The following is a 26,424-nucleotide window of genomic DNA, read 5'->3' on the forward strand; positions in this document are numbered from 1 at the left end:
AGCCCTCAGGCTGAGGAGCCTTATTAGTGTGGATTCCACTGCCAGTTTCTTGTGCTGGGAGTGGCAAGGTGACATCAAGAACTTGTCCAGAGGGATGCTGCAAAATTCCAGAGTGTAACCTTCTCATATGATGTCCAGTACTCATTTGTCTGACATGATATCGACCCACCGCTGGTAGAAGAGGATAATCGGTCCCCCTATCTCCTTGCCCATGGATAGGCCGGCCCAACTTCATTGGGGAGTTCAAGTTGATCCTGAGCCCGAATCTGTTCCTTTTTTTGGTTGTTGGTTCCGAAAGGACTGAGACCTTCCCGAGGGCAGAAATGACTGAAATGACGAGTTTCTGTAGGGCCGGAAGTGCTGGGAGCCCCTGGCCCGACCACTCATGGGTGAGGGGCGCTGTGACCTCTTTTTCTTATCTTCCGGTAGTTGGGGCACTGGAGATTCACCCCTCTTACTGACTAGCTTCTCCAATTCGCTTCCAAATAGGAGGGATTCCTTAAAGGGCATCTTTGTGAGGTTTGCCTTAGAAGTTGTGTCAGACGACCAATTTTGCAACCATAGCTGTCTTCTGGCCACCACCACTGAGGCTACTCCTCTGGCCAAGATATGTACCAGGTCCGAGCTTGCATCCGCCAGGAAGGCTGTGGCTGGTTTGATCACCTCTCCGGTATGCGCTCCTGAGCTATCTGCCTCTCTCTCTTGAGAGAGAAGCAGTCATGAGCGAGCCAGCAGGGCACAACAGGAGGCAATCTGCAGTGTTATTGCTGTCGTGTCAAAGGCTTGCTTAAGAATGGACTCCAGCTGCCTATCGTGAACATCCTTCAAGGCAGCTCCTCTTTCTACAGGGATAGTTGTTCGCTTTGAGACAGCGCAGACCAGGGCATTCACTTTCGGAAAACGCAGGCATTCCTTGATCGCTGGGTCCAGAGAGTCCAAGGCCCAACCTCCTTTAAAACTTGCCTCTGGTGTGTCCCATTCCAGGTCAATCAACTCCTGGATGGCTTCCAGCATCGGGGAAATAGCAAGAGGCTTTCTGTAGAGACACCAAGATGGGGTTCTTCTTTGGCTTCGACACAGGGTCTATGCCCAGAACTTCCAGAGGCTTCAGGGTCTAGGAGACTAGGGCTGAAAATCCATCTCTGTGGAAAACCCGAAGCATGGTCCGGTATGGCTCCAGGAGGGATTTCCCCATCCTCCAATGAATCCCCGTTGTCTTCCGTGGTGTCTGGGTCCCTGTAAGGGATATCTTTGGTGAGGCGAGGTATGTCCCGAGGCCTACTGACAGGGCTGGGAGGGTGTGGCCTTCCCAGCTGGGGCTCAGCCCGGGCATAGGCTCCCTGCGCCTGAATAAAGGCTTGAAGCCCCTGAAAAAATTCCAACTAAGAGAAGGCCAGGTCCATATTTGGCCCAGGAGGAATCGGGGTAGGGGCCGCTGAACTGCCCTCTCCCGGGGAGGACACAGCCCCGCAATTGTTCAGGTCTGGGGCGCTGCCAGATAAGGTCATGATTGACCTGTCCTCCAACTGGGAAGGGCCGAACTTGGAAAAAGGTCTGAGAATCCAGCCTTCTCTGGGCCTCCTTCCTCACAGTGTTTGACACAGGCAGGATTCCAGGTCAGACTGTGCAGCCCTAATATGGCAGGCAGCGCAAAGGGAGTGTTGTCTGAGCTTCTTTGCTGCCAGGGCCATAACCTCTGTAGCTTGTGCATTTAGCTGCCTAAATGCCTCTCGAGCGCGCAGACTCGCCTCAGCGCATGTAGATCTAAGCGGCTGGTTGTGCGTTAAAGAGTGCATGCGCTTATGCGCATACTTAGGTACACGTTAGGCCAGCCCACACCACACGTACCAACAAACGAAGGGGGGGGGGGGGGGGGGGGGAAGGGCGCCTCACCAAACCGCACGCAAGATGGTGCCGCCGTGGAGAGTCCATCGAGCCTGAAGCAGGGCTTAGCCTGTTGGGGGGCTGCTCAACCCGCTCTGAAACCCCCTTCTCTCACCTGAACGGGATCAGGAATGTCGTCGGTATGGCACACCAAGCAAGGAAACCGGAGGAAAGCCTGACCAAAGCCCTTCCACGTTTCTGGATCGGAGTTCTTCTCTACTTACCTGGTCTCAGAGCTTACCTGCTGAGTACAGAGACAGTCTCTGGCTGCGGGGGAGGGGGGAGAGGGCTTAGGTCTTCACTGCCGCACTTGGCTTCTGCATCTGCTGCCTTTCCGCTGCTTCAGCAGCAAAGTCCACACCAGGAGCCGGCTACTGGACCAAGGCACACCTCTGAGGGATCTCAGAAATCACCTCAGGAATTCTCAACTGGGGGAAGGATCCTTAGGTATCACTGAAGGAGAGCGGGGCTCAATCTTCCTTTCAATTTGAAGGTAAATTTCTCCTTCGATTTAGTGCTCAATCCTGCTAAACACTGGTGATGTGGAGATAGCATCCACATCTGCTAGGAGACTGAGACATACTGATTGGCTGAGCTCACTGCGGGAGTATATCCAGGGTGAGGTCAGCTTTGAAACCTGACTCAGTCTCCATCTGCTAGCAGAGGAGCACATAACCCATTGGTCCTGAATCCATCTGGCTACACGCTAGGAAAGAAACATTTTTCTCCAAAGCTTCCGGTTCTAAGCATTTACTTGATCCAATCACTTTTGCACTCACTTGCTTTTCCTACCACTCCGTGAATCCGTGGTGGCCGAAGATGTTAATGTTTGTGTTAATGTAGATGCCAGGGCTGAGGATGAATATCCAGTTGATTCTCTGGACAACGAAAACTCTCTCCCAAGCTGGAAGTCATTATTTTTAAAGGCTTCATAGCTGGCTTTTAAACTAGAAGTTCGCCTTCCTTCTTTCATCTTAAAGAAAACATTCAAGGGATTTAGAAAAGCACCTCATTATTTGTTAAAATATATAAATCAAGTCTTTTGCATTTGAACAGTCACAAGTTAGTTTGCTGGTGTAGGTATAGGTAATCTCAGTCCATGACTGATGGATACCAATCAAGATTTCAAGATACTCCAAAAAAAAATAAATGCAAAAATCTATCCAAAATCAAAACATCAATACCCAAGTGAGAGGATGACTATTACTATAAAATATATCCCTTTAAGTTTTGAACATATCAATGCCCATACTGCATAAAAACTTAAAATACTTTATTTTCCCTGAAAAGTATTTATTTATATGGGCAATTACATATTTTTCTTTTGGCTATCAAGACCTTGCAACGTTCAAGGATTGGAGCTCTCTACCTCCTAGTTCAACATGATGGCTGAAAACTTGTTCATGCAACAGAAAGCAGAGTTGCTTACCTGTAACAGGTGTTCTCACAGGACAGCAGGATATTAGTCCTCACATATGGGTGACATCATCAGGATGGAGCCCAATCATGGAAAACTTCTGCCAAAGTTTCCAGAACTTTGACTGGCACCCACTGGGCATGCCCAGCATAGCACCAAACCTGCATCCAGCAGGGGTCCCCCTTCAGTCTCATCTTATAGTAAAATTACATGTGAAAAATAAGAAAATGTAATGAACCCAACACCGCGGGGTGGCAGGCGGGTTTCAGGAGGACTAACATCCTGCTGTCATGTGAGAACACCTGTTACAGGTAAGCAACTCTGCTTTCTCACAGGACAAGCAGGATGGTAGTCCTCACATATGGGTGAGTACCGAGCCGAGGATGCCCGAGCAATGCACCAATGTACCCAAAGACGTGCAACAGGCACAACAACTGGGGTGGAATTTGGTAGAGGGCATCCTGAACCCCACCGGGTTGGCGGAAGGATGTTGGTACCTCAGTTCGCAAATAAGTTGCATAGCACAGACTGGCAGAAGATGGAATCCTGTCTGCCAGCCTTGTCTAAACAATAATGGGCTGCAAAGGTGTGGAGAGAGCTCCAGGTAGCAGCCTTACAGATGTCAATAAGCAGCACAGAGTGTAGGTGCACTACTGATGGTGCCATGACCCTGACAGAGTGTGCTTTAACATGGTCTTGAAGCGGAATGCCTGCCTCTTGGTAACAAAAGGAAATACAGTCCGCTAACCAGGAGGAGAGAGTCTACTTACCCACAGGTTTGCCCAATTTGATGGGATCAAAGGAAACAAAACAATTGAGTGAATTTCCTGTGGGCAGCTGTATGGTCTAGATAAAATGCTAGAGCATGTTTACAGTCAAGGGTATGCAGAGCCCATTCTCCTGGGTTTGAGTGGGGCTTGGGAAAGAAGGTGGGTAGTATAATGGATTGATATGAAACTCCAATACTACCTTAGGCAAATACTTAGGGTGAGTGCTGAGTGCAACCCTATCATGCAGAAGTTTAGTGTAAGGCGGATAGGAAACTAAGGCCTGTAACTCACTAACTCTGCGGGCAGAAGTGATTGCCAAAAGAAAAATCACTTTCCATGTGAGATAGCGGAGATCACAGGATTGGAGAGGTTCAAACGGCAGTTTCATGAGCCTTCCCAAAACCATGTTGAGGTCCCAAGAAGGGGCCGGAGGGCGCAGTGGAGGTTTAAGGTGAAGCAAGCCCTTCAAAAAGCGTATAACAAGGGGTTGTACTGAAATGGGTACAGCACCGACATGTACCCTGATAGAAGTTTTGAGGCCTGACTCTGACAGGTGCCAGAGATAGTCCAGAAACTTCGGTGTGGAACAAGTGAAGGAATCGATGGACATAGAAGTACACCATACCGTAAACCTGCTCTATTTATAACGATAAGACTGCCTAGTGGAAGGCTTTCGTGAAGCTACTAGGACACGGAAAACCGGCTCAGAAAGGTTAAGAGGTTGCAGTATTAACCTTTCAACATCCAGGCAGTCAGGGAGAGGGCCCGGAGATTGGGCTGACATAGGCATCCGTCGTTCTCAGTGATCAGAAGCGGGTCCTTTCCCAGAGGAATGTGCCAGTAAACTGATAGGTCATGGAGAATTGGAAACCAGATCTGGCATGGCCAATGAGGGGCTATGAGAATCATTAGCCCCCTGTCCCTTCGCAACTTCACGAGAGACTTTGAAATGAGTGGAAATGGAGGGTATGCATAAAGGAGACCGCTGGCCCACGAGAAGGAGAAAGCATCTCTGGGCTGGCGGTGTTGGCTGCTAGTGAGAGAGCAGAAGTTCCCTACTTTGCGGTTGTGAATTGACGCAAAGAGGTCTATGTGATTGTAACCCCAACATTGGAATATTGAGTCCGCCACTTGTGCGGTTGAAAAGTGCGACTCAGCCTGTCCGCCAACACATTGTCCACACCCGGCAAGTAGGTGGCCTTGAGTTACATTGAGTGGGAAAGGGCTTCCGCCCACATCTGTGCAGCTTCCTGACACAGGAGGTGGGAGCCCGTTCCCCCTTGCTTGTTGATGTACCACATGGCCACCTAGTTGTCCGTTTGAATCAGGATGACCTGGTTGGAGAGGTGATCCTGAAAATCCCTGAGAGCTTATCTGATTGCATGAAGCTCCAGGAAATTTATCTGGTGTTTGGCTTCCTCTGGAGCCCAGATGCCCTGGGTTTGCAGGTTTCCAACATGTGCTCCCCAACCGAGGTTGGAGGCATCTGTTGACAAGGTTATTTGAGGTTCTGGAATCTGAAATGGAAGGCCCTGTACCAGATTGGATTGGTTTGTCCACCAAGCTAGCGATAGCCGGAACTGTTTGGTGATGCGGATGGACATTGGCTGAGAAGACTGAGTCCACTGCGATCTTAGAATCCACTGCATTACTCTCATGGCGAGGCGAGCCATGGGAGTGACATGCACTGTGGAGGCCATATGACCCAATAATATCAGGAAGTGACGTGCAGTTGAATGTTGTCGAGACTGCAGTCGAAGGGCCAGAGAAGCGAGAGTGAGAGCTCGATCCTGAGGTAGGAAAGCTTTCAATTTTAGAGTGTCCAAGTCGGCCCCTATGAACAATAGAGTTTGCAAAGGAACTAGCCTGGATTTTTGATAGTTTATGAGAAACCCTAGGGAGATCAGGGAATGCAAAGTGAGGTGAAGGGACATCAGTGCACCTTGCTGAGAGGGAGCCCTGATCAACCAATCGTCCAGATAGGGGTAGACGTGGACACTGACTCCTGATGTAGGCAGCTTCCACCACGAGGCACTTGGTGAAGACGCATAGGGCAGATGCTAGGCCGAAAGGTAACACTTGATATTGGAAGTGTTTTGGGCCTTCTAGAAACCGCAGGAATCTGCGATGTGACCGAGTGATTGAAATATGCATGTAGGCGTCCTGAAGGTCTAGAAAGCAGAGCCAGTCTCCCCTTTGAAGGAGGGGAAGTAGAGAACCCAAGGTCACCATCTTGAACTTTTCTCTTTGTAGGTATTTGTTTAGAGTGTGAAGATCCAATATTGGGCGCACACCACCTGACCTTTTTTGGTATCAGGAAATCTGGAATAGAGCCCTTGCCCCTGTTGGGAGAGGGGCACTGGTTCTATTGTTCAGAACTGGAGGAGGAGGGAGACCTCCTGCTCCAAAAGTGGTGAATGGTTGGATGTTCCCCACGTTGAGGTGGTAACCTTGGGATGCTATAGCAAGTACCCACTGATCTGTGGTGACTTGTGTGCCATAGGTTGGAGAAGTGGCACAACCAGCCTCCGACCGGAATAGTTGGAAGTGGAAGCTGGGTACTGCTCTCTAGAAGGGAGTCAAAAGCCTGACGCTGGACCTGGTTGAGGGGCTGGCTGCGACTTCTGCCCTCTAGGCTGCCTAGAGGTTGGCCTTTTTGGTAAGGATTAGAAGGCCAACGCCTGGACACTGGGGGATAGTATCTCCTCTGCCAGTAGAATTGCCTCTTGGAATCTCTCTTAAAGGATCTTTTGGAAGAAGAAGAGAGATCAGAAGGCAGTAAGGACAGCTGGCGCAGAGTTTCTTTGTGGTCCTTGAGCTGCACCATTGCTTCTTGAATTTTTTCACCAAAAAGATTACCCACCCCACAGGGCAGGTCAGCCAATCTGTCTTGTACCTCTGGTCTGAGGTCTGAAGATTTCAGCCAGGCCCATCTCCTTGCACTGATACCGGCTGCCGACACCCTGGAAGCGGTGACAAAGATGTCATACGCTGATCATACTTCATGCTTGCCAGCATCTAAGCCCTTTTGTGCTAGGGCATGAAGTTGGTCCTGGAACTGCTGAGGTAGGGCTTCAAAGTCTTGAATCTTCATGAACAAGGCCCTATTGTATTGGGTCACGTAGAGTTGGTAGGATGCAATGCGAGAGATAAGCATTGATCAATGGAATACCCAGCTTCCAAATGCATCCAGAAATTTCTGATCTTTTCCTGGGGGAATGGAAGAGTGAGGTTTGGAGCATCTGGCCCTCTTTTGGGCTGACTCTACAACCACCGAGTTATGATCCAACTGAGTTCTTTAGAAGCCAGGGGCTGACTGAACTAGGTAGGTGGCATCTGCTTTTCGGTTAACAGGTGCCACAGAGCCAGGCTGCTCCCAGTTTCTCTTCAAAAGGTCCAAAAGGATGTCATGAACAGGGATGGACATAATTTCCTTTGGAGCATCGAGAAATTGTAGCTCTAGCATCTGATGTCTAGAGTCATCTTCTGTCTGAAGCTGGAAAGGGGCCGTTTCAGACATCTCCTTTACAAAATTAATAAAGGACAGGTCCTCTGGAGGAGAACGCTTCCTTTCATCAGGAGGAGAGGGCTGTGAAGGTAGATCATCAGAATCCTGGGACAAATAGTCTGTCCAAGGATTATAAGGGTCATCACCAGCTCCCAAATGTTCTTCAGAAGGAAGTAATGGAGTTATTCCTGAAGGCCCTGGCCTGGGCAACGATGGCCCAGAAGGAGGAATCAAAGGCATCGATGGAGGCATTGAGGGAGGCATCGACATAGGCACCGATGAAATTGGTGACATCGATGGATGTGTCAGTGGCGGCACTCCCGAAGGTGGAATGAAGAGCGGTGTTTCTTCATCTTCCTCCGATGACAAGGGAATCGGCGAGGAAGGAGTCGGGTCCATCGGTTCCCTCGGATCCACTGGTGGAAGGGCACCGATTAACTTGTCCATTCTTGCCAATAGCGGTGCAAGCGCCATGGGTATTGGGTCAGTGCCCAGAAGAGGAACCAGCACCAGCATCAATGGAAGTTGGAAGCCCTGGAGTGCTTTGACGATGGGCTCTTGGATCATCCGATCCAATTCCTCACGGAAACATGGGGCATGGATACCCGGTTCCGGAGTAGGAGGCAGCACTGGCGTAGCTGAAGGGTCCACTTGTGAAAGTGGAATCGCGGATCCCGGCACCTGTCCAGATGGGGAACGCCTCGGTGACCCAGAGACAGAAGAGGACGAGGCCTTTTCTGTACGGGGCTTCTTTGTTGGAGGCTCAGAAAACATCGATGCCGAGGGTTTGCCCGTATCGGTGACCTGAGCTTTACGATGACGGTGTCAATGTTTTTCTCGATGTTCACCTCGGTGTTTTTCGTGAGGAGGAACAGAGGGGGTCAACACCCGTGGAGTCGTCAAGGCTGGTCGGATAGCAGCGGATTCCCGGTGCTGGCGCGACGTAGACGGCATTGGTTCAGACGACATCAAAGCTATCGATGGAGTCTGGGTTTTTGGCCGAAAGAGAAGACCCACCTTATTGAGCCGAGCCTTGCTACCCCCTTTGGTGTCATCTGGGCATATTTGGTGCAAGTAAGGACATCGTGGCCGGACCCTAAGTACATCACACAGACCGTGTGAGGGTCAGTGATGGACATTGTTCGAGTGCAGTCGGGGCACGGACAGAAACCAGACGCCATGGCCTCGACAAAATTTAGTCGCAGTGCGGTTGATGGCCAGTAGGCCGCGAGGAAAAAACTCAACAGGAATCAACCTCAAACAGGCAAAAAACTTATCATTCGACCGCGGAGCAAAGAAATTGATAAGGGGACCCCTGTGGGGTAGAATTTTTTGAAAATCTTTTAAACAAAGTTCTGTGAGGAAAATTCCTGTCAGGAACCTCTGAAGAGCTCCTTAACCTGCGTGGCTACTGCTGCACGGAAAAAAGAAGACTGAAGGGGGAATCCTGCTGGATGCAGGGTTGGTGTTATGCTGGGCAGGCCCAATGGGTGCCAGTCAAAGTTCTGGAAACTTTGACAGAAGTTTTCCGTGATTGGGCTCCATCCTGATGATGTCACCCTTATGTGAGAACTACCATCCTGCTTGTCATGTGAGAAGTATAACAAAATTAAATCTACCCTAGAAACATTAAAAGTAACCTAAATGTACAAATTAAAGTAACCAAATCTACCAAAAGTACTTACAACACATACATAAAAACAATACGGATTTCAATCTCCTAAAATGCATTATGGGATTATGCATGGGCTGATGAATAACTTGTTCCTTTTTTTTTTTTTTTTTTACCTGTGCTGTTGCTTGTACTGCTTGGGCAGCTGCCATGGTAATAGCCCCAGCTCCTGCTCCAGAGGATATGGTACCTAGGTTATACGATGCCAGGGGTTGGGAAGGGGCCACATTGTACACATTGTTGGAGGAGGAGGAGGATGAATTATTGTTTCGACATCCTAAATGAATAAAATGAAGACATTTAAAACTTCTAGATGGAACAAACTAAAATAGCTTGGAAAAAATGGATTTGCTGACATAGTAACCTATGTAAATATTACAATATGAATATACAGGGTGAAGAAGCAAACACTGCTGTAGGTAGAAAGGAAATCATGGAGCTTATTTTATGAGCGTAGCAACAGATTTTAGGATGCGCACACAAATGTGTCATGTGTTATAATTTAAAAAAGGTAGTGTCAAATGATTTCCAGTAAATGTGTAAGCTTATGAGAAAGAAACTACAGCAGCAGATGGAACACAAGGGCATATTAACCCATAATGTTAGCTTTGGGTATAACATCAAAGTAGTAACCCTTTATTAGCAAGTGCCAGTTACTCTATACAGGGCCTTGCTTATTTTTTTAAATCAATATGTCAAAGTGGAAAAGGTCTATAAATTTACTAAATCTAACACCATTTGTTCGGAGGGAACTGTTTTTTCCTAGTGTACACCAGGCTGGAGATTTTAGGGCAGAAAAAGGTTACTTCCAATTTAGAAGGAGTATGTTTTTATTATAAAGCTACAAACAGCCTATTAATGAGGAAGCCTATCTAAATATGATGCCATAAAATATTTGGTATCAGTAGTAGATTACCAGGTGTATTTTCTTTAGAGGTATCTGAAGTGAGAGTAGATAACAGAGCTTCTGATTTGAATTTCTTTTCAGGAACATAGTCTGTTGTAGTATGATGAGAAGATGGATTATGTTTCCTTTCTGTTAAAAATAAAAAATTAAGTTTAAAGTCCTTTCAACATCCTGTGACACTTCCAAAAACAAAGTAATACAGAGTGATACAAATCCATTAAATACTTACTCTCCACAGGAGTGTGGGAGTGAGCATGATGGTTATTCACTGGCTGTGAGGGTGTATCCATTTCCAGAGACCCTAGAAGAAAGAACACTTAGAAGCTTTTTTAAGCAAGGACAAAACTGATTTATTTAGAGAAACAGATCATGTAGCACCAACATTACTTTTTAGGAGATTGCATTCATTCAGGACAAAATTAGGCAATTTTAACAAAATTGCCTAATTCGTCCTGTTTCGAGGACAATGAATCCCGAACGAAATTTTCCTGAAATTTCGGGAAAAATTTGTTTTCAAAGGCCGGAACCGCAGGAAATATCGTATTTCCTGCGGCGGGCCGAAAACAAAGCCCAAACCAAAAGGTTCAGGCTTTGCACATCACTATTACTTTTAGTATATAAAATAAATAGGCCCTTAACTTTCATGTCTGTCTTGTATAAATAACACAGTGCAAGAATACAGTAAAGTACAGTTTATTACCTGTAACCAGGTGTTCTCAGAGGATAGTAGGATGTTAGTTCTCACACCTGGTGACATCAGATGGAGCCCAGCACGGAAAACTTCTGTCAAAGTTTCCAGAACTTTGACTTGGCATACTGAACATACCCAGCATGCCCTATCCCATGTGTCCACGCAGGCTCCCTCTTCAGTCTTATAATACAGAATTAGATTTAAAAATAACAAAAAAGGGAGAAACCCAACTCCGCGGAGAACACCTGTTACAGGTTAGCAACTCTGCTTTCTCAAAGGACAAGCAGGATGGTAGTCCTCACACAGGGGTGAATCCCAAGCTACAGTTTGCTCCCCAACAAAAAAGGGCACCAACAAACACCAACCAGTGCTACTGAAGAGGGGAAGACAACCTGAACTCAAACAATGGGCCCTAGGCAGGGAGAACTGAGTTCTACACCTCAAAAAGATTCTGAAGGACAGACTGTCATGTCAGCCATCCCTATCCAGACAATAGTGAGATGTGAATGTGTGGAAAGAACTCCATGTTGCAGCCTTGCAGATCTCCTCCATGCTAACTGCTCACAAGAGGGCCACCAACATTGCCATTGCTCTGACAGAATGAGCCTTGACATGATCCTCAAGATGCAGTCCCTCCTGGGCAATAACAGAAGGAGATGCTAGCCTATCTGGCAGTGGCAACTCCCAACCTATTGCTATCAAAAGAAATAAAAAGTTGGATGGACTGTCTATGGGCTTCTGTCCGCTCCAAACAGAAGGCTAAGGCTCGCTTGCAGTCCAAACTATGCAATGCTTGTTCACCTTGGTACAAATGGGGCCTGGCAAAGCAAGTTGGCAGGATGATAGACTAGTTAAGATGGAAGTCTGTCACCACCTTCGGTAGGAACTTAGGGTGGTCTTGCGCACACCCTGCCATGATAAAACCTAGTATAAGGTGGATATGTCACTAAGGCCTGGAGTTTGCTGACCCTGCGTGCTGAAGTGACCGTCACCAAAAATATGACCTTCCAGGTCTGGTACTTCAGGTCACAGGTGCGCAATGGCTCAAAAGGAGCTTTCATTAGCTGAGCCAGTACCACGTTGAAGTCCCAAGACACAGCAGAAACCTCCTCCGTTTCAATCCATAGAACTTTCTTGTTGAAGGCTTTCTAGAAGTCACCAGGACCCAAGACACATCCTCAGAAAGATCAAGTAGCTGCAGGATTAATCTCTCAACATCCAGGCTGTGAACAACAGGGCCTGAAAGTTGGGATGCCATAGCCTTCCCTGATCTTGTGTGATCAGATCTGGGGAAGTCCCCAGACTGATCAGTTTCTGGATGGACAACTCCCTGTCTTGGCCAACGAGGGGCTATGAGAATCATAGTCCCTTTGTCCTTGCGAAGCTTCAAGAGAGTCTTCACCAGCAAGGGAATCTGAGGATACGTGTATAGAAGACCCTTGCCCCAATGATGGACAAGGGCATCCAAAGCTGGTTTGCAGTCTGTCTTGTACAGGGAGCAGAACCAAGTTACCTTCTTGTTCCAGGGGGAAGTGAACAGATCTACGTCTGGGCTCCCCCCCCAGGCTACTTCCTGGTTCAGGGACCACTTTGTGGGGTCTGAAGGCATGACTCAGTCTCTCAGACACCATGTTCTCTGTACCTATCAGATATGTTGACCAGAGCACCATACAGTGGGACAGGGCCCATGACCAAATCTAGACCGCTTCCAGACAGGAGGTAAGATCCCATACCTCCCTGCTTGTTCATATACCACATTGCTATCTGGTTGTCTGTTTGGATAAGGCAGCCAATCTCTAAAAACCCATAGTGCGTACCTGATTGCCCGGAGCTCCAGGAAGTTGGCAACAGCTTTCCTAATCAGACTAGAGGCCCTAGGTGCGGAGCCCTTCTACATGAGTTCCCCAGCCCAGGGTGGATGCATCCGTGGTTAGGAAAATTTGCATAGGACGATCTCAGAAAAAGATCTCCCATTCCAGATTGGAGTACCCGCCACCAGGACAAAAAGTCCCGTAGAGACAGGATGACACTGATGCAAGCCTGGCCACTGAGTGGCCTGGCGCCATGAGACATCAGGGTCCATTGGTCTCTGTGCATGAGTAAACGTGCCAAGGTAGTGACATGGACAGTTGCAGCCATGTGGCCCAACAACCTCAACATGTGCCACGCTGACATCTGCTGGCTCCCTAGATCTCTGCTGCTATGGACACCAGGGTGGTGACCCATGAACAAGGCAGGAAGGCTTTTGCCTGAACCATGTCTAGCAGGGCTCCTACAAAGTCCAATTGAGGTGACGGACTGAGATGGAACTTCAGGTAGTTAATGATGAACCCTTGTGGCTCCAACACGCGAATGGTCAAGCTCATGGACCGAATGGCCCCTGCTTGAGAAGTGCTCCTGACCAGCCAATCATCCAGATAGGGGAAACCATGCACTCTCAAGCCTGCGGAGGTGCACTTCCCACCATGACCAGGCATTTTATGAAGACACGTGGTGCTGATGCTAGCCCAAATGGCAACACTCTGTATTCCTACCACAAACTGTAAATACTTCCTGTGACTTGGGAAGATCTTGACATGGGTTTACATGCCCTTTAGATCGAGAGAACATAGCCAGTCCCCGCTTTGTAATAGTGATCAAGGTGCCCAGAGAAACCATCTTCAGCGTGCTTGACCCTCTTGAGGGGGGATTCGACGACCGATTGGTGGGGCAGCTTAAGCTTATCAAATCCAGTAGCCTTCTAGATGAAGCAGACCCTGTCAGCCTTCCTGTTAACAGGAGGTACTGTGAGGGGGTGTTCCCATATCCTCAACAGCACCTCCTTAAGGATAACATGCACTGGGACTACCATGATTTCCTTAGGCAGCTCCACAAATTGGATGATCTCCAGCATCTTGTACCTGGCATCTTCCTCCATCAGTAATTGAAACGGAATGGCTTCCACCATTCCCACACAAAACCTGCAAAGAATAAGTCCTCTGGCAGGGACCTCCTTCGCTCTTCTGGAGGAGACGATTCTGAGGGGAGACCCTTCGAGCCCTCAGAGGAGGACTTCGCAGTATCATCCCTCCAGGGATCATAGGGACCCTCATCCTCACTGTAATCAACAGGGGATGGTACCTGGGTACTCTGCCTTCTCCCAGAGGCAAACCTGGTGCAGACCCCAGCAAAGCTGGATGGGGGCAGCAGGCTGCATTGCCTTTGCCGGCCTAGGCAGAGCATCCTCGGAGAAGAACATAAGAATATGTCATACTGAGTCATACCAAGGATCCATCAAGCTCAGCATCCTGTTTCCAACAGTGGCCAATCCAGGCCATAAGAACCTGGAAAGTACCCAAAAACTAAGTCTATTCCATGTTACCATTGCTAGTAATAGTGGTGGTTATTATCTAAGTCAACTTAATTAATAGCAGGTAATGGACTTCTCCTCCAAGAACTTATCCAATCCTTTTTTAAACACAGCTATACTAACTGCACTAACCACATCTTCTGGCAAGAAATTCCAGAGTTTAATTGTGCGTTGAGTGAAAAAGAACTTTCTCCGATTAGTTTTAAATGTGCCACATGCTAACTTCATGGAGTGCCCCCTAGTCTTTCTATTATTCGAAAGAGTAAAAAAACGATTCACATCTACCCATTCTAGACCTCTCATGATTTTAAACACCTCTATCATATCCCCCCCTCAGCCGTCTCTTCTCCAAGCTGAAAAGTCCTAACGTCTTTAGTCTTTCCTCATAGGGGAGCTGTTCCATTGCCTTTATCATTTTGGTCACCCTTCTCTGTACCTTCTCCATCGCAACTATATCTTTTTTGAGATGCGGTGACCAGAATTGTACACAGTATTCAAGGTGCGGTCTCACCATGGAGCGATACAGAGGCATTATGACATTTTCCGTTTTATTCACCATTCCCTTTCTAATAATTCCCAACATTGTTTGCTTTTTTGACTGCCGCAGCACACTGAACCGACGATTTCAATGTGTTATCCACTATGACGCCTAGATCTCTTTCTTGGGTAGTAGCACCTAATATGGAACCTAACATTGTGTAATTATAGCATGGGTTAATTTTCCCTATATGCATCACCTGTCACTTGTCCACATTAAATTTCATCTTCCATTTTGATGCCCAATTTTCCAGCCTCACAATTTATCACAATCTGCTTGTGATTTAACTATTCTGAACAATTTTGTATCATCTGCAAATTTGATTACCTCACTTGTCGTATTTCTTTCCAGATCATTTATAAATATATTGAAAAGTAAGGGTCCCAATACAGATTCCTGAGGCACTCCACTGTCCACTCCCTTCCAATGAGAAAATTGTCCATTTAATCCTACTCTCTGTTTCCTGTCTTTTAGCCAGTTTGTAATCCACGAAAGGACATCGCCACCTATCCCATGACTTTTTATTTTTCTTAGAAGCCTCTCATGAGGAACTTTGTCAAATGCCTTCTGAAAATCCAAGTACACTACATCTACAGGTTCACCTTTATCCACATGTTTATTAACTCCTTCAAAAAAGTGAAGCAGATTTGTGAGGCAAGACTTGCCTTGGGTAAAGCCATGCTGACTTTGTTCCATTAAACCATGTCTTTCTATATGTTCTGTGATTTTGATGTTTAGGAACCGGCAACAATTACTGTATCAGTCACGGGAAGCATTGGGGCCCTGCTGGACACTGATGGCCTCTCAGGTACTAGCACCAGCTGGATCAGTAATACAGATATGAGCACATTGAGCCATTCCAGCAATGGTTCCAAAGCAGATAGGACCAGCATCGGTGTTGTCGGTGCCATAAGACAGCTGCCCTGCACTGCCTGCTCTACCGCCAGCTGGAAGTGCCGCTCCATCTCCTCCTCAAAAAAAATTGTTGAAGCCAACATTGACTGGGAGGAAGGAGGGGTGGGTCAGATCTTCCTCAGATCGGTGACTGGCACCCAGACCGGTGGAGACTGTCACAGACTCCCGGCATCGATAGAGGATGGGCGCTCCTCACCGTGGGTTGCTTCGGAGGTATCATGGCATGAGCCGGCGCATCCCTGTGCCCAGCATCATGCATTGAAGGCAACCGGTGTCTATGCTTTCTCAGCTTCCCTTGGTGCTCGGCCTGGTCCTTCCCTGGTGCTGAGGATGAGAATACAGACCTCATTGACTTGGAGGAGACAGAGTATGGCCAGTCTCCGGCGCTCCTAGCCACAGGCGGCATCCACAGAACCGCTGATGTCAATGTGTCCATCAGTGTGGCTCCAAGGACAATCAATGCTGACGCCACCATTGCCGAAGTCAATGGCTCAGATTTCCAACCCTAAAAGTTGCTTCATCTTGTTAAGTTGGGCACGATGTCCCTTTCTGGTCATTTGGACGCACTTGCAGCAACCCTAAACGTCATGCAATATCCCCAGGCAGAGAACACATATCATGGGGATCCTTGACAGACATGGCCCTCTGGTACTGGAGGGCATCAACGAAAACCGGTTGTGACAATGACAGAAGTGAAAAAAAGAGGGACACACAAACAACGATGGTGGTGGGCTACGATGACTGGCAGGCACTGAGGCAGGTCGATGTGAAAGAAAACTTAACCGAAACACCGAGAAACCTAGTTGAGGTGGCTATGGGAAGGACCTAGTGTCAATGGAACACAAAAACCCAAGGGGGGGGGTGGAGTTTTCCCACAAGTTTTAAAGAAGAAAGCTAAGAGCTCACTTAAATCGTGATGCAAGAGCTCCATGGAAAAAGAAAACAGACTGAAGAGGGACCCCACATGGACGCATGGTATGCTGGATATGCTCAGCATGCCAAGGTAAAGTAGGCCTCAGTCAGATCCAGGGACGTTAAGAACTCCCCCTTGTGCACTGCTGCAATGACAGAGCGGAGCGTTCCCATGCAAAAACGGGGGACCTTGAGGGCCACGTTCACCTTCTTTAAATCCAGAATGAGATGAAAAGCCCCAGCTTTCTTTGGAACCACAAAGTAAATGGAGTAATGTCCCTTCCTGTGCTCCTCCACAGGCACCAGGACAATGGCTCCCAGGCTCCATAGCCGGTCCAGAGTCTGCTGAATGATCAGTCTCTTTTCTATGGAAGCGCAAGGGAATACTATGAACAGATCTTGAAGCGGACGAGCAAAGTCTAAAAGCGCGATCTTGTTTTATCATGCTTAAGACCCATTGGTCCATAGTGATTGCGGTCCAGTCCTCATTAAACCGGGCCAAACGACCCCTTATAAGCGGGTCGGAGGAGTGCACCAGCTTCGCATCTTTGTACTGACTTGGCTCGAGGCACCCTGGCTGGAGCCATCCCTGTTAGTCTTTCGCCTTCGAAAAGACTGGTTCTAAGACTGCTGCCTCCCTGAGGCCTGTTTCTGAGCACCCGCCGAGGACCTTCCCTGATGAAAACGCCTGTTCCCTCAGAAGAGAACATGCCTCAAAGAGGAATTCCTAACCCCTCTAGGCTTATCCTCAGGTAACTTGTGAACCTTCTTGTTCCTGAGATGCTACGTCCAAAACGTTTCCAAAAAACAGCTTCCCCTTGAAAGGTAGCTGTCCCAACTGAGACTTGGATGAGACATCAGCCGACCAGTTCCTCAACCATAGCAGCCCCTTTGCTGAGACTGCCGACATCATGGTCCTAGAGGACATCCTGATAATGTCATATAGTGCACCTGCTCCATAGGCTACCACAGCTTCCATCCGCTCAGCCTATTTTGCCTCCAGAGAGGACATGGACCTGTTGGACTGCAGCTGTTGTACCTAACACAACCCTGCTCAAAGCATGAAGCTGCTGCACACTGCAGCCCGAATGCTGAACGTTGATACCTCAAAAATCTTCTTCAGCGGACCTCAAGTTTCCTGTCCTAAAGATCCTTCAAAGTAGCTGCACAGGCTACCGGAATAGTCGTCTTCTTGGTGACAGCAGACATGACGGCATCCACTTCGGAACCCGCAAGAGTTCCAGGGTCTCCTCAGACAGAGGATATAACTTATCCATTACCCAGCCTACCTTCAGGCAGGTCTCTGGAGTATCCCACTCCCTGACACTGTTTGACGGACTTATGAAATGGAAAAGCCTTCGCTGGGCCTTGTAAGCCAGTCATAACCAGGTCTACATCCCTCCTGATCGGACACCTCCTCTGGAAGCTTTATTCCTAGCTCCTCCAAAACAGGAAGGAACAGACGCACCATCTTTGGATCATCACCATCCGCCCGCGGGTCTTCCCCCTGTCCCTCTTCATAATCCTGCCGCCCCCCCCCCGCCTTCGCTCTGGGCCATCTCAGAGGGAAGAAACCCTCTGAGATGGCCCAGAACCAGCCAGAACACCAAGATCTGAATCCTCTGACAAATCGTCCCTTGCAGCACACAGTGTGGGCTCCCCAAGGGCCAGCCAAACTCTAGTAGCCCCTGGCCTACCTGCGGTTCTGGATCTCTTACTGGGCAGAGGCACAGAAGCAGCCTCATGCTTGGACCTACTCCACCTGTGGATCTCCGGGTCCGATATGCTTTGTGCATCAAAAGCACAAAATCCATTGAAAAAGAGGCAGAACTATCTGAGTTGCTCCCCTGGAGGTCTTCTGCCGCCCATGTGGCCCCCCCTGGGTCTGCACAGGGTTTAAATCGGCTGGGGAAGTGAAGGAAATCTGCCTCCCCCTCCACGGTTTCCATAGCAGCAGCCTGCTGGCCTACAAATGTGAACAAGATGGCCGCTATCACCAAGCCGACAGGAAACGGGTCCGGGGCTTCCCGTGGCGCCTGCATAAGTCCTCCTGACTCATGCTGCCAGTCGGACAAACCCGAACTGTCCTCTCCCTCCAGGAGACAGCAGGAGCAACAGCCATTTCATGTGAGCCTCAGGCGCGAATCACCACAGCATGCACATTTTGTGCCACGTGGCATGCTCACAAAGCGTCTGCTTGCGGGAGACTGACGACAGAGGAAAATAGAGCACGGGGCTGAGACTGTTACACAGTGAGCCCTTTTTGGTGCAAGTTGCCCACTGCTGCGGAAAAGGAGAACCTCTCACTCTCCAAACGTTTCTTTTTCTTTTAAACTTTAAACAAATCAGCTAGCAAAGCTACAAAGAGACAAAAGGCACACTTTCCTGTGCTGAAAACTGGCAGCAGACTCCCTTGATCCTCCGGGGGAAGAGACAGCTTAAACCACCAGCTTTTAACTCCCTAGCAACTAGGGACCAAGCAAACTAAGGGTCCCCAACCCCCTGCTCATCCACCTGAAGACCAGGAGGGTTAGCTCCACCAGGGCCTGCCAATCTCCTGGGAGGAATCAGGAACTCTTCTTTTATTCCTTTTTTAAACTAAATCCAGACTGCAGGTTTTGCACATCTATCATCTGCTGGAGACAGAGAAATACTGAAGGACTGCAGGTGGCACCCTTGGTTATATACAACACACAGGTAAATGTCACACACACACAGGAATGGCTCCCTTGTGAAGGAAGGTTGAACAGGTTAGAGCTGTCTAGCTCTGGAAAAAACTCTTAAGAGGGAATATGAGAGTTATAAAATCATGAATACTAGTACAAGGGGCACTCCATGAAAATGGTAGCAGATTTAAAGAAAATTTAAGAAAGTATGTTTTGGCCTCACAATTAAGTTGTGGAATTTGTTGTTCTAGAGCATGGTCAAAACCACTCATATAAAAGAAAATTATTCCTTACCTGCTAATTTTCATGCCTGTTGTACCTTGGATCAGTCCAGATGGTGGGTTATGTCCCCCGTCCAGCAGATGGAGTCAGAACAAAGCTTCGGAGGGTGCTGCCTCATAAGCCAGTGCACCCTCAGTGAAGTCTCAGTATAGAGAAATAATGATGGATCAAGCTATACACACCCACTGATTATGACTAAAAATCTACCTGGAACAGACACGCAAAACTGGTGTCAAAAAATGAAACTTGCAAAAAGAATTCTTAAACACAGCCCCTTAACACAGAGGTTAACAGCTGAATAGATGAAACAGATTAGCTAAGTTAGGAGGGAAGTCGAGCAGTAAACCCCAAACTCCAAATTTCTGAGGGAGGGCGTCTGAATTGATCCATGGTACTACAGGAACGAAAATTAGCAGGTAAGGAATAATTTTCTTTTCCCTGTACGTACCAGGATCAGTCCACATGGTGGGATGTACCAAAGCTTCCCTACAGAGGGTGGACCCCGAAAAGCCCTGCTCGAATGACCCTGTTGCCAAAGTAGCCAGAGGTTGGCGACTGGAGCTGTAAGCGGTAGTGCCTTGCGAATGTATGCAGAGACTTCCAAGTCACTGCCCAACAGATCTCCTGGGCGGAGACAGACTGGCTTTCCACCCAGGACGCCGCCTGAGAACGAAGAGAATGGGCTTTGACCCTCAGAGGGGGCTGTCTACCCGCCCCTATATATGCCGCTACAATCGCCTCCTTGAGCCAACGAGCGATGGTTGTCTTTGTTGCCTTGGAACCTTTCTTTGGTCCCAACCAGATGACAAAGAGATGATCTGAAAGACAAAAGTCATTGGTGACCTCGAGGTATCGAATCAATATGCGCTTAACATCAAGTCTTCGAAGATCCCGTAAGTCATCCGCAAAAAGGAAGGGTAATTCTACCGTCTGATTCAAGTGAAAAGCCGAAACCACCTTGGGCAGAAATGAAGGCACTCTGCGCAAGGACACACCGGAGTCAGTGAAACAGAGGTAGGGTTCCCTGCATGATAATGCTTGTAGTTCGGAGACCCGACAGGCAGAACAGATGGCCACCAAAAAGACCTTTTTGAGTGTGAGGTCCTTGAGGGTGAAGGAACGCAGGGGTTCGAAGGGAGGTCTGGCCAGGGTGCGGAGGACTAAATTGAGGCTCCAGGAGGGACAGGAAGTCTGGATCGGAGGCCTCAAGTGCTTTACTCCTCGAAGAAAACGAACTATGTCAGGGTGAGAGGACAGAGGCAGGTGTTCCTGCAAATGAACCAAGGACCCCAGGGCCGCAACTTGGACACGCAAGGAGTTGTAAGCGAGTCCTTTGTCCAAACCATCCTGAAGAAACTCAAGGATCTGAGGCACGGAAGCAGACCTCGGACGTGTGGAATGAGAGATGCACCAGGAGCCGAAGACTTTCCAGACTCGCACATTAGCGATGGAGGTTGATGTCTTCCTAGCCTTTAGGAGTGCCGTGACTACAGCTTCCAGATACCCCCGGTATCAGAGCCGCCTCCTTTCAAAAGCCATGCCGCAAGACAGAAGCGTTCTGCCTGGTCAAAAAATACTGGACCTTGATCCAGTAGACGTGGCAAATGTTCCAGGCGTAGCGGTCAGTCCACCGCCAGGTTGATCAGGTCCGTAAACCAAGGCTGGCGTGGCCATTCCGGCGCCACCAGAACCACTGGTCCCTAGTGTATCTCTATTCTTCGGAGAACCTTGCCCAATAGTGGCCATGGTGGGAACACGTAGAGAAGGAGATGACGAGGCCAAGGGAGGATCAGCACATCCACGCCTTCTGCGCCGTGGTCCCTTCTGCGACTGAAGAATCGCGGTGCTTTGGTATTGCGAAAGGTGGCCATAAGATCAAGGTGAGGGGTCCCCCAGCGATGTATGAGTAGCCTCATCGCCTCTCTGGAGAGTTCCCACTCCCCGGGATCCAAACATTGTCGACTCAGAAAGTCCGCCTGGATATTGTCCACGCCCGCAATGTGGGAGGCTGCAAGGTGAGAGAGATGGATCTCCGCCCAAGACATCAGAAGGTCCGTCTCCAGGGAGATGTGTCGACTCCTTGTGCCCCCCTGGCGGTTGATATACGCTACTGTGGTCGCGTTGTCTGACAGGATCCTGACCACCCGATGCTGAACGAGAGGAAGAAATTGTTCCAGTGCCAGACGTACTGCCCTCGTTTCCAGGCGATTGATGGGCCATGCGGCTTGAGAGACTTTGTTCACAGACCCTGTGCAGATCTCGTCTGGCAGACTGCCCCCCAGCCGGTCAGGCTTGCATCCGTGGTGACCACCACTCAGTCTGACACTTCGAGAGCCATGCCCTGTGCCAGATGCAGCGGGTCTAGCCACCATAGGAAGCTGACCCTGGCGAACTGGGGGAATGGGAGGACGAGCTGGTAGTCCTGTGACACCGGTTTCCAACGAGAGAGTAGTGCCCTTTGTAAGGGGCGCAGGTGTGCAAAGGCCCAAGTTATGAGATCAATAGTGGATGCCATGGATCCCAGCAGCTGCAGGTAATCCCAAGCTGTGGGCGGGGGGAGTGTAGAGAAGCGATGCACCTGCTCCCGAAGTGATTGCGCCTGATCCGGACGCAGGGAGACCTCGCCTTTGGCCGTGTCGAAGCATGCCCCCAGAAAATCCAAGGACTGAGACGGAAGAAGACTGCTCTTGGAGAAGTTGATGACCCAACAGAGTGATTATAGAAGTTGCACCACTCGAGTGATTGCTGCATGCCCCTGTGTCAGTGTCTTGGCACTGATGAGCCAATCTTCGAGATATGGGTGAACCAAAATCCCTTCTCGTCTGAAGGCTGCCGCCGCCACCACTACCATTACCTTAAAAAATGTTCAGGGTGCGGTCGCGAGACTGAACGGGAGGGCTTGGAATTGAAAATGCTGACCCAGGATCTTGAAGCGGAGGAAACGCTGATGTGCTTTGAGGATGGGAATGTGAAGGTAAGCCTCCATCAGGCCCAGCGAGGCAAGAAATTCCCCCCTGTGGACTGCTGCTATCACGGACCTTAGGGTCTCCATCCGAAAGTGGAGGACCTTGAGAGACTTGTTGACCATCTTGAGATCCAGTATTGGTCGGAAGGAACCCTCCTTTTTGGGAACCACAAAATAGATTGAATAGTGTCCCGAACCCATCTCCTCAGGGGGTACTGGAATGATAGCCCCGAGGGCTAGGAGCCTGTCGAGAGTCTGGCGAACCGCAAGCTGCTTGTGTGATGTTCCGCAGGGAGAAAAGAGGAACCTGTCTCTCGGGGGGGTCTTACAAATTCCAATGCGTAACCTCAACTTAGGATGTCTAAAATCCACTGATCCGAGGTGATGTGGACACACTCCTCTTAGAAGAGCGAGATGCGCCCCCCCCCCCCCGATCCTGGGGGGGGGGGGGGGGGGTCGAGGAGTGGATCATTCTGGCATCATTGAGAGGACTTGGTGGGAGCCCCTTGGGCCACCCCGCCCTGGTTGGTCTGCGGCCCCAAAAGGACCGAGTCCACGATTGAGACCTGGAGGAAGGCGTCCTGGGTTTCGTCTGTCTGGTGGTGCAGAGGCGGCGCTGCATCCGAAACTGGCTTCTGGAAGGATTAAAAGACCTGGAAGATCTGGGTCGGTCCTCAGGTAGATGGTGCACCGCATTCTCACCGAGAAGCTTGATGATCTGATCCAAATCCTCCCCGAAGAACTTCCCTTTAAACGGAAGAGATCCTAGCCGTGCCTTGGATGACGAATCCGCTGACCAGTTGCGTAGCCACAGGAGGCGTTGTGCCGAAACCACCAACACCATCGATCTAGCTAGTACTCGCAATAGGTCATACAGTGCATCCGCTCCATAGGCGATGACCGCCTCCAGGCGGTCTGCCTGAGTGGCTTCCTCCGGTGGTAAAGCCTGAGAGGTCAAAAGTTGCTGTACCCAGCGAAGACCCGCACGTTGCGCAAGGGAACTACAGATGGCTGCTCGGACCCCAAGGGCGGAAACCTCAAACACCCTTTTGAGATATACCTCCAGCTTCCGGTCCTGAAGATCCCGCAGGGCCGTGCCTCCCGTGACCGGAATAGTCGTACGTTTTGTGATCGTCGATACTGCAGAGTCTACCTTCTGGACCTTGAGAAGATCCAAGAAGTCCTCGGGAAGAGGGTAGAGCTTCTCTATCGCCCTGCTGACTTTCAGTGATGAATCGGGCGCATCCCATTCCCTAGCTAACAGTTGCATGAAGGTAAGATGGGTAGGGAAGGCTCTTGCCAGGGGACGAAGGCCCGCTAATACTGGGTCCCCCTTCTTTCCCGAGGTGGAGGGTCCCGGTGGATCCTGGGGAGCCTCAATGTCTAACTCTTGTAGAATGTGCAGAATGAGAGCATCCAGTTCTTCCTGCTGGAAAATCCGCAGTACACTAAGGTCGTCGCCTTCCAGCTGAGCTGCAAACAGCGGGTCATCCAGCCCAAGCAGTGGATCGACGGGACCGGGATCCGGAGCTGAGAAAACTCCCTCTACCGGGGGCAGTGCGAGCCACACCCAGGAGGCCCCTTGTGATACCCCTGACGTCCCATCCCCAGGGGTATCCGCCGCCTTGGGGACCTTGAAGGGTGGTGGTCCTATCGCAGGGTCTGGGATCTGGCCCATTTGTGCCATATAAGCATTGTGCATGAGGACCACAAATTCGGTGGTAAAAGGAGAAGGGCCCAAGAAGGGGGTGGGGAGCAATGCAGGGGGAGCCCCAGGCTGAAAACCGGGGCCCAAAGGTTGAACCGGAGTTAGGATCGGTGGCTGTCTGTGAGAAAATTCATCTAACTCTTCCCCCTCAGGCAATGGCATTGCTGGCTCCGTATTCAAAATGGCCACCGTTCCCACCATAGACGGGATCGGGGCTGACCCAGAAACATGCAGGCGCGCTTGATCGCGCGATGGAGGCCATCCCATCGGCTGGGAGGCACCTCGTACACACCCCCTCGCGGGAGAGCCGCAACCCGGCTCCCCCCATGCAGAACAACGGTGCGCTCTCGGCATGAGAGCCAGGGGGGAGGGAGGGGGTGCTGCGAGGAAATCTGTGCTGCGGGTAAACGCATCCGCTGTAACTCCGACCCTATGCTGAGCAACGTGCTCTCTGCAGCTGGCAGCCCTGAGGAATGCGCGTCTCGGAGCCATGGGTCAGATCGCGGCGGGGAAGGGGGGGGGGAGGGGCTGAAGCCTTCAGTTGTCACCCCCGGCTAGCCCCAAAGAAACAGAAGTTTCAGAGAAAGGAAGTGCCTGCTCTCTGTGATACTAATCTTTTTTTTTTTTTTTAAATAAACTTGATCCATCAACAGAAGAAAACAGAACAGAAAGGGAGAAAGAATACATTTCTTCAATCCCAGGGGAAGCCAAGGCTCTCCTACTCCTATCTGCTGGAGTCAGAAAGATACTGAGATTTCACTGAGGGTGCACTGGCTTATGAGGCAGCATCCTCCGAAGCTTTGTTCTGACTCCATCTGCTGGATGGGGGACATAACCCACTGTCTGGACTGATCCTGGTACATATAGGGAACCAGGTTTAAAAAAAAAAAAAAAAAAAAAGAATAATGGGCCCAGATCCATAAAAAAACTATTGACCAGTTAGGTTTGGGAAAGGCAAATCAACTGCTAGGGACTGGGAGTGACCAACAGAAAATGGATTTCCCCATTAGGATCTGCTGAGTACTTCTAATCAGAAAAAGAATGCTGGGTTCAATGGACCATTGCTCTGACACAGTACATTTCTTATTCTAAGCGGCAGTATTACATCTGCAGCTATCTCTATGCACAATGTTGCCATCTTATGACTGCTCATGGTACTGCACTATTTGTAACTGGCATGTAACTGTTGTACAATAGCTATACAACATTCTAGTCACAAGTTCCCAACCTTTTTGGGAGTGTGGATCCCTTTTCAACCTCAAATTTTTGCAGACCCCCACATGCTTCTCTTTTATTTTTATCTGTAGTAATATTCCATATATAGAAAAGCTATTAATGTAATAAAGAAATAATTACATGCACTCCACACTTATTCATAATATATAAAACTTATTAAATAATGCTTACTTATATAAAAGATAGAATGTACTCATTAAATAACTTGTAGTGTAATTACAGGCAGTCACACAGCTGGATCTGTCTGCATCTGGACCAAGGGGAATGAACCGGTGGAAGCAGAGAAAGAGACTGATCAGGATGGAGAAGGGAGAGCGCGAGACTGGAGGAGAAAGAGCGCGAGACTGGAGGAAAGGTACTAGTAGAGAGAAGGAGGAGAGAGAAACTGGTTGAAATGGACTGCTGAAAGGAGAGAGAGACTGGCAAGGAAAGAGACTTGCAGGGATGGACTGGTGGAGAGAGAGATAACTAGTAAGGATGCACTGGTGGAGGGAGACAGAGCGACTGGTGGACTGGACTGATGGAATGAGAGGGGGACTGGTTGGGATGGACTGTGGAGCAAAAAGAGTGAGAGACTGGAGAGAAAGGGAGGAAGGAGGGATGTTTTGCGACAGGCACACATCACTAAAATGGAGCTGTAGAGAGAGGTTTGGTGCACAAATGTCCCTCCAAAACTAAGCCCCCCCCCCCCCCCAGCAAGTTTTTTTTTTTTTGTTTTGTTTTAATTATGGATTTTTAAAGTAAATCACCTGTGACAAGGAAACCTCCCTGTTAGTTTAATCTTGGTGGGGTCCAATGGCTTTCTCCACAGCTGCCTTTTACCAAATTCCATACATGCAGAATCAAGACACCCCCGCTCATAAAGCAAGGGGTGCTGCTAAAAACAATATGCACCATTTCTGCAAGATGCTGGGCATGCATGTTAACCTTCTAAGTAACAAAACTGGTCAGTAATAAAAGTAACAAGTTTAATTACCAATCCTAAAACATTACTTAGCAACAAA

At 49.2% G+C, this 26,424-nt stretch overlaps 1 protein-coding gene across 1 annotated transcript in view; it reads right to left on the minus strand.

Annotated features, from left to right (window-relative positions):
• Window positions 1-26,424, minus strand: part of ING3 (inhibitor of growth family member 3) — a 67,872-nt gene that overhangs the window by 24,375 nt on the left and 17,073 nt on the right. The window contains exons 6-9 of the mRNA XM_029617105.1: window positions 10,388-10,459; window positions 10,168-10,287; window positions 9,368-9,528; window positions 2,664-2,857 (exon numbers count right to left, since the gene is read on the minus strand). Coding sequence (XP_029472965.1) covers window positions 2,664-2,857; window positions 9,368-9,528; window positions 10,168-10,287; window positions 10,388-10,459 — 547 coding nt within the window. The remainder of the gene's footprint in view (window positions 1-2,663; window positions 2,858-9,367; window positions 9,529-10,167; window positions 10,288-10,387; window positions 10,460-26,424) is intronic.

Source organism: Rhinatrema bivittatum, chromosome 9, assembly GCF_901001135.1.
Source record: "Rhinatrema bivittatum chromosome 9, aRhiBiv1.1, whole genome shotgun sequence".
In the NCBI taxonomy this organism is placed as follows: Eukaryota; Metazoa; Chordata; class Amphibia; order Gymnophiona; family Rhinatrematidae; genus Rhinatrema; species Rhinatrema bivittatum.